The 7718-nt window shown below is 45.4% G+C and overlaps 1 protein-coding gene across 2 annotated transcripts; it reads left to right on the top strand.

The window, feature by feature from the left end:
- Positions 1-264: 264 nt before the first annotated feature.
- Positions 265-7113, top strand: Znf263 (zinc finger protein 263). Of its 2 annotated transcripts, XM_033758617.1 has the most exons (6): positions 265-887; positions 1767-1947; positions 2412-2485; positions 2766-2892; positions 4336-4452; positions 5150-7113. In XM_033758617.1, the coding sequence occupies exons 1-6, from the start codon at positions 501-503 to the stop codon at positions 6316-6318; spliced, it is 2055 nt and encodes a 684-aa protein (XP_033614508.1). In that variant the 5' UTR covers positions 265-500; the 3' UTR covers positions 6319-7113. The 2 variants fall into 2 exon arrangements, with proteins under 2 accessions (XP_033614508.1, XP_033614509.1); XM_033758618.1 differs by lacking the exons at positions 1767-1947; positions 2412-2485 and having other exon boundaries at positions 266-887; positions 5150-7112.
- The last annotated feature ends 605 nt before the right edge of the window (positions 7114-7718 follow it).

Genomic DNA, 7718 nt, shown 5'->3' with positions numbered 1-7718 from the left:
CAGTCTATACCCGCTTCTTCCTTTTCCTCTTCCACCTTGCTGCCCCATCACCCAGGAGGCCACAGGACTCCCCCTGAAGCCCAGCCTTTCAACTCCAATTGACCCCGGCCTTATCCCGCCTCCGCAGGAGAACTTTTCCTTCTCGTCCGTAGGAAATAAAACTGTCATGAGACCTGACCCAATGGGCACGAGAGAACGCCAAACATGACCCGGAAGTCGGTCCCGCGCAGGCGCTGTTGGATCGTGACGCCTAACTCGTGCGCAGAAACTTCCGGCGTGGAAGCTGAGGGCAGAGTCCTACGCGGGTCCGAGACCCCGGAGTAAGTGGTGGCAGTGGGGTCCGACTGAAGCCAAAGCTCCAAGCTGGGGTCTTCCGGCAGGGTTTGGAACTCTGGGCCACTTGACTTCTGCTGAAGCCGCCCATCCTTGCGCGGGATCCCTGGCGCCTTCAGAGGAGGGTGCAGCTGGTTTCTGGGCCACGGCACTCTAGGGGTACGGCGATGGCGTCGTTCCCTGGCTCTCAAGAACGGGAAGGGCTTCTCATAGTGAAACTGGAGGAGGACTGCGCCTGGAGCCAGGAGCTGCCCCCGCCGGATCCTGGGCCCAGCCCCGAGGCCTCCCACCTACGCTTCAGAAGGTTCCGCTTCCAAGAGGCCGCTGGTCCCCGGGAGGCCCTTTGTCGGCTTCAGGAGCTTTGCCATGGATGGCTGCGGCCTGAGATGCGCACCAAAGAGCAGATCCTGGAGCTACTGGTGCTGGAGCAGTTCTTGACGATCCTACCCCAAGAAATCCAGAGCAGAGTGCAAGAATTGCATCCGGAGAGCGGCGAAGAAGCAGTGACCCTTGTGGAAGATATGCAGAGAGAGCTTGGGAGGCTGAGGCAACAGGTGGGCGAGAGAAAGAACTGTGTTGTCGCTGTCTGGCCCGGAGGTTTGGGACATCACGCTGGCCTAGTTCTCCAGTAGAATTGACTTGGTTGCATTGATTAGACCTTACTTGTGGAAGAGGGCTTTTTATGGCTTAATGTGGAATATTCACAGTCCACATTTTCTCCGTATAAACAGAGTAGTGAATACTGAGTGCCCTGTTTCCACATGGAGGCAATGTTTCAGCGATAGTTATTGTTAACCCTGGAGTTAAGTCGCCAGCGTTCAAATGATCACACTACTGCTTACTAGCTTTGTGACTTTGGACAAGTTATTTGTCCTCTTTGGGTCTTAGTTTTCCGACTGGTACAATGAGGATGATAAAATATTTCCTGGGGCTGTTTTGAGGATTAAAGAAAGAACAGCATGTAAAGTTTTGATGATTGTACTGGTTTATAATTATGCGTGATACCTGTTCTTGTTATGTTAACGTCAACAGTGTAGTCTCATCTGCGGAGCTAGATCTCAGTTAAGTTTTGGAAAAAAGTTTGGCACTGAGGCTCTACTGTCACTGGCCCTCTTAGGGGCACCAAAGTTTAATTTATTCAGTAGTGAGGAATAGCATCTGCAAAAGATGAGGGACAACAAAAGTAAGGTGGATTAAAAGAGTATGTGGGGGAAGGTGTGTGCCTGGGAGTGGCCCCACCCTTTTCCTCCTTACCCATTCTCCCCCATTTTTACTGACAGACGGGACTAAAAAAAGACTAGTGTAAACCATCTTTCTCTTGCTCAAAAGGATCTTTTGTGGTTCTCTGTGGAAGGCCTGCCCTTAGAATCCTATACTAATTTCCCTTTCTGTTGGCTCCATTGTGATGATGAGTGATGTGGGTTGGTCCTCAGGTCACAAACCAAGGGCGGGGAACAGCAGTGCTTTTGGAGGAGCCTTTGCCTCTGGAAACAGCAGGAGAGTCACCGAGCTTCAAGCTGGAGCCTGTGGAGACTGAGCGAAGCCCTGGCCCCAGGCTGCAGGAGCTGCTAGGCCCCAGCCCCCAAAGGGACCCCCAGGCTGTAAAGGACAGGGGTGAGGAACAGTCATCTGGGAAGGTGGGAGGGAGGAGGGGCTTTGGGGTTGCCCTGACATAAACAGGATCTAGCATCTCTGCCAAAGGAAAGGAATTCCTCAAGTTGAAGTTCTCGGATGTGGCCTGAAAGACCTACAAGTGGTGTGGGTTCTGCTAAGTGATGCAAGGAAGGAGGAAAAATCTCTTAATAGAAGAAATCTGTTAGTATGTAGAAAAGAAAATTTAGAATTAGGTGAATGATGAGGGATTTGGAGTGCTGCTAACCCCTGTAGAAGACTGTTTGCATTCCTTACTCTGACCCCATCATTTTGAATATTACTTTATTCTGCCTGTTACTGGTTTTTGTTTAGTATCAGTCTTAAAAACAAGTGGGGTTTTGGGGGTATCTATACTGTGTTATAATAATTTATTGGTTACCGAGATTTGGGAATGCCATTCTCATTATGATTTCTGTCACCTTCAGCGTTATCTGCTCCCTGGCTTTCTCTCTTTCCTCCTGAAGGGAATATGGAAGACAAGGAGATGACTGGGTCCCAGGTGATGTGGAAGGTCCCATTATCTCCCCCCTGCCAGCACACTCCTTCCTCCCCTGGAGTCTTCCTTTTGGGATGGGCTGGGACAGTTCTGCCACTTGGAGGATCCTTTCCCCCAACCTAGTGCCCCCGCATCGGTCTTCACCCATTATATGTAGGCCTGGGATCATTTTTTCCTAAGATATACGTCCTTGTATCCCTGGGCTTTTGCTTCTTTCTTCTGAGATTGTACTTGAATTGGTTTTGGTGCATCTGGGGCTAAGGGAGATCTTTTGCTGTTTCAGTTGCCTGAGAGCTTAGAGGATGTGGCAATGTACATCTCCCAGGAGGAGTGGGGGCATCAGGATCCTAGTAAGAGAACCCTCTCCAGGGACACGGTGCAAGAGAGTTATGAGAATGTGGACTCACTGGGTAAGACTTCTTTTCTAGGGTTGATGATTGCAGTATTTCTGACAAGGATCCTGTCTCTTGGATACCTACTTCCCAGACCTGATTTTTGTCAAGCCTCCTACATAAAATCCCCATACCAGGGTCAGTTAAACATGTGCTGAGCGTCACAGTTGACTTACTTATTGGCAGCTCTACATTTGGACCACAGCTGGCAGAACCATAATGGATTTCCAAGGACAGCACAAATCAAATTCAGTGACTACCTGGTCTGTACATATTCTCTGTCCCAGGATACTGAGGAGTACCTCTAAGTTCTTAATTCCTTGCAATTTTGAGAGGCTTATTCTTATTTCCTGTGCTCCATTAGTATTTAGGCTTTCTCAAAAACAGAAATTTTAGGAGTACTTGGCAATAGCATACTAGTTTATTAACTCATATGCTATAGAAATTGAGGTAAGGGATATTTGGGAATATGGATTATGTGCATATTTGGAAACAATGTATATACCCAAAATAGGCTAAATAATGTGTAAATTATGATGTGTCTATGCAGAGATTTAAAGTGATGCCTATGAAATATGACAAACTAATATTGGATTTAGGTGGAGCATATATAGGTATGTATTCAGTGCCTTCAATTGTATGTATGAAAAATCTCATTTAAAAAATGGGGGAAGTCTTAAGACTTTGTGTACATTGTGATTAGCCATGTTGACAAACACAGCAGTAGAAAATCACACCATTTTGTTTTCATCCATCAGGTTTGTGTAAAGAGAATCACAGCTATGAACTCATTCTAATAAAGGGTTACTGTTACTTTTCTTTTCTTTCATTGGGGCCATTCCGGGTTTTCCATTGCTTTTCCACTATTGAGTTGTGCAGAGTTGAACAATGTGAGTGCTAACTTGGAAGAAAAGATCAGACTACAATTTGTTAGAACTAAATGTATGTTTGCATCACTGTTTGCTGGAGGGAGTGAGGATTTTTTCTTTCTAGTGTAGCATAGAAATGGCATATTTGAGATTTAAGCTTGAGGTCCTCACAGAGTCCAAAGTCCTTTTCTAATTGTCCATTGATGTTTTCTCCTTCTAGAATTATCAGTCAAATTTAGCTCTATTTTATATTTATATGTAAGAGTCAAGGCTGTTTTATTATATTAAACTAATTAATCAAGGAACTGACAATTCTAACCATTCACTTCTTGTTTTAAGTACAAAAGTATATGTTCTTACAAAAGTATATATATATTTTGAAAATATTAAAAAAAAACCCAACCAGTAGTCTCCCTCCAACTTTATTTTCTAGAGGTAACCACTGGGGATAGTTTAGTATATATTCTCAGTAGTTGCCGGACTTATCACAGCATTCTGCTCTAATAGGGTAGGGAATCAAGACTATCTTTGTTTCTTCTGCCTGGTAGAGGAGAGTGCTAATATAGCAATCTGTTTCTTTCATTGTGAGCAGAGCCTCACATACCCAGTCAGGAGGTCCTAACCACCCAGGCGGAACAAGAAGGGAAGCCATGGGACCCCAATGTCCAGAGTTGTAAGGAGGCCATGAGCCCCAGAAGCCCAGCTCCAGGTAAGGAATGAAGATGAGTAGCTGCTCAGCAAGGTATACCTTATTAAGAATAAGGGTTTTAAGGGTTTGAGTGTAGCGCCAGTATACCAGTTTTTGTGGTGGCACAGTACTTCTTGTGTCTCCACTGAACACTCATCCCATGAGGCAACTGAGCAACTCAGGATGCAAATTTTGAGGAAGTAGTCATTCTTGGGCTCACTTCGCCTGTCCTGGTCTCAGCCCTGTTACTTTTCATCCATTGCTGAAGGGCATCAGCCAGGGGCCTAGTTAGAAGTTTGTTGAGGCCAAGAAAGAATTCCTACAATGCTCTGAGCTTTTCTCTTTGTTTTTTTCCCCTCTTCCTCACTCTCTTTTCTCTCTTTCTTTCCTTTTTTTTTATTCTCCTTTTTTTTTTTCTGACAGGGTCTATGAACTGTAGTACAGGCTGGCCTGAAACTTGAGCTGTCCTCCTACCTTAGCCTCCTGAGTTACAAGGGTGAGCCACCACACCCGCCTCCTGAGCTCTGCTTCCTTGAGCAGTGGACCCACCTTTTGTTCAGATGTCTCTTTGGGGTGTTTTATACCTAGAAAGAGAATAGGAAACTGAGGTACAGCTAGCCCTTTGGGGTCTCTGACCTGATTAGCATAGCAGGCATGTGGGGTTATCTTCTCTTCCACTGTAGAAATAATGTAGAGGTTTGGTTTTTTTCTCTACCAGGAGAAGAGAAATTTGAGAACCAAGAAGGAAATGTTCAGTCTGTTACCCCTGAGAACACTCACCCTCAGATGCTGCTCCCTGGCCAGGCTAGAGGGGAAGTGCCCTGGAGTCCTGAGCAGGGATGTCCTCGTGACAGGGCAGAAGGGCATTGGGAACCTCCTCCAGAGGACGGAATGGAACAGTCCTTAGCGGGAGCCACAAGTTGCAGAGAACCAGGGCCACCAAAGGAACTGCAGCCCAAAAAACTCCATTTATGTCCCTTGTGTGGCAAAAATTTCTCTAACAACTCAAACCTAATTAGGCATCAGAGAATACATGCAGCAGAAAGGCTGTGTATGGGTGTGGAGTGCAGTGAAATCTTTAGTGGGCATCCACATTTTCTCTCACTACATAGAGCACACCTGGGAGAGGAGGCCCATAAGTGCCTAGAATGTGGGAAATGCTTCAGTCAAAATACCCATCTGACTCGCCATCAGCGCACCCACACAGGTGAGAAACCCTATCAATGCAATGTTTGTGGAAAAAGCTTCTCTTGCAACTCCAACCTCCATAGGCACCAGAGGACACACACTGGGGAGAAGCCCTACAAGTGCTCTGAGTGTGGGGAGATCTTTGCTCACAGTTCCAATCTTCTTCGGCATCAGAGGATCCACACAGGAGAGAGGCCCTATAAGTGTGCTGAGTGTGGGAAAAGTTTCTCTCGGAGTTCTCACCTTGTTATTCATGAAAGAACCCACGAGAGAGAAAGACATGACCCCTTCTCTGAGAACGGGGAGGCCATGAATGATGGTGCCCCCTTTCTTACAAGCCAAGGAACTCACAGAGCTGAAAAGAAACTCTTTGAATGTTCAACTTGTGGGAAAAGCTTCCGGCAAGGCATGCACCTCACCAGACATCAGAGAACACACACAGGAGAGAAGCCGTATAAATGTACCCTTTGTGGAGAAAACTTCTCTCATAGATCCAACTTAATCAGGCACCAGAGAATTCACACAGGAGAAAAACCTTATACTTGTCATGAATGTGGAGACAGTTTCTCCCACAGCTCCAATCGGATCCGTCACCTGAGAACCCATACTGGAGAGAGACCGTATAAATGTTCTGAATGTGGAGAAAGCTTCTCTCGGAGTTCACGCCTTATGAGTCATCAGAGAACTCACACTGGTTAGAAATAATGGGATTTCTCTGCCCCAGATTAGGTGGCATATAGAGGGTTGTCAAGAGCTGGCATTCCTTGCCCAGCTGACCTCTTTGTTTTCCAGGAGGAAATAGGGATTCATTTTGAGGGCAATGCAGAGGCAGCAAAGGATTGTAAAACTAAAGAGTTCAGTTTTCAGTAGTAAGGTTTGAATTGACCTGCTCAGGGACACTTTTATTTAGTCCATCCTGTCCCAAGGTATACCCACTTTCTTGGCACATTTAACCAGCATGTAGTTTGGGTGCCTTACTGTGTAATGTTTATCCCAACAACTTTGGGAATTCACATGATCTTTTACTCTTCCTTACTTGGGACTGCAAGAGCATTTAGGCTCCTAGAGCCCTTGAGACCAAAGAAGAGGGGCCAGATTTCCTGAGTAACCAGGCTGGAGGTCAACAAGACTGGTTCTAAGTTGCAGCTCTCTAGCTGGGAGTCCATAGGCACCCAGGTTAGCCACTATGGCAACCCTCAGTGGTCTGGCAGTAGTGCCCCTTGGCAAACCACAGGATGTGTGACCTCAGACAAAAAGGAAACAGGGACCTAAGGGAAATTTGAGGAACTTGGCAGTTGAAATGTGTGTGACCAGTCTACCTTTTGGACAGATTGAGGCTTTCTTCTTTATCCAAAAAAGATAACAGAGCTCTGAAGCCTTGTTCCCAGGTAGGGGTTCCATGAAAGATGGATTCCCTAGAAAACACTGAAAATGTGGACCCTAGGGAAATTAGGGATTATGCCTGTCCATGTTGAAAATGTTTGGATGGTAATAAATATTTTCAAGAAACAAAGTATTTGGATCTTTGTCTTAATAATCCCATGTTGTTCTGTCTTCTGTCTCAGAGCAACTACTTTCTCTTTGTGGATTTCTGGATTGGTCAAGAAAGTTTTGAGAAAGGCAGCCGCAAGATAGGCTGAGGTAGTTTGTGGGTTTGATGGGTTCTAGGCTAGACCTCTTACATGTTAACCAAGAGTCAAGCTGAATGATTCCCTGGAGTGTTATCATAGTCTCTGAAAGTTATTGTGTGTTGTACAGCAGTAAAAATGTTTTTGATTCTTTGTTTAGAAAGTTTACATTTTTATGAGATTGCTGAGGCAGATAAGGCTTTTCAAAAATGGTATTTTGGTCTGGTATCTGGTTTGCGGAAAAGAAGCTAAGATGGTCTTCATATAACTGAGTGGTTGATCATTAATGGTGGGAGATAAAGGGGAGGGCAAAATTATTAGAGGAAAGCATATTTTAGAATAAGGAGTCAGAACAGGTGTTTTTTGGAATCTATAAGAAGGAAGTAGAGCTACTGAGATACTCTAGGAGTAGAAATCCAATGCCAGGAAAATATTTCAGGATATGGCCCTAGAAGAAAGAGTATCTAGCTA

The sequence above is a fragment of the Fukomys damarensis genome, unplaced genomic scaffold (assembly GCF_012274545.1).
Source record: "Fukomys damarensis isolate Sample0158 unplaced genomic scaffold, DMR_v1.0_HiC HiC_scaffold_34, whole genome shotgun sequence".
NCBI lineage: Eukaryota > Metazoa > Chordata > Mammalia > Rodentia > Bathyergidae > Fukomys > Fukomys damarensis.
This window is presented reverse-complemented; position numbering and strand designations above follow the sequence as displayed.

Bases quoted from the DNA above. Each gene is read 5' to 3' on its own strand.
- Znf263 (XM_033758617.1), top strand. From the start codon at position 501: ATGGCGTCGTTCCCTGGCTCTCAAGAACGGGAAGGGCTTCTCATAGTG. The intron at 888-1,766 runs GTGGGCGAGAGA...GTTGGTCCTCAG, and splicing joins TTGGGAGGCTGAGGCAACAG to GTCACAAACCAAGGGCGGGG. The intron at 2,486-2,765 runs GTGATGTGGAAG...TTGCTGTTTCAG, and splicing joins AGGAGATGACTGGGTCCCAG to TTGCCTGAGAGCTTAGAGGA.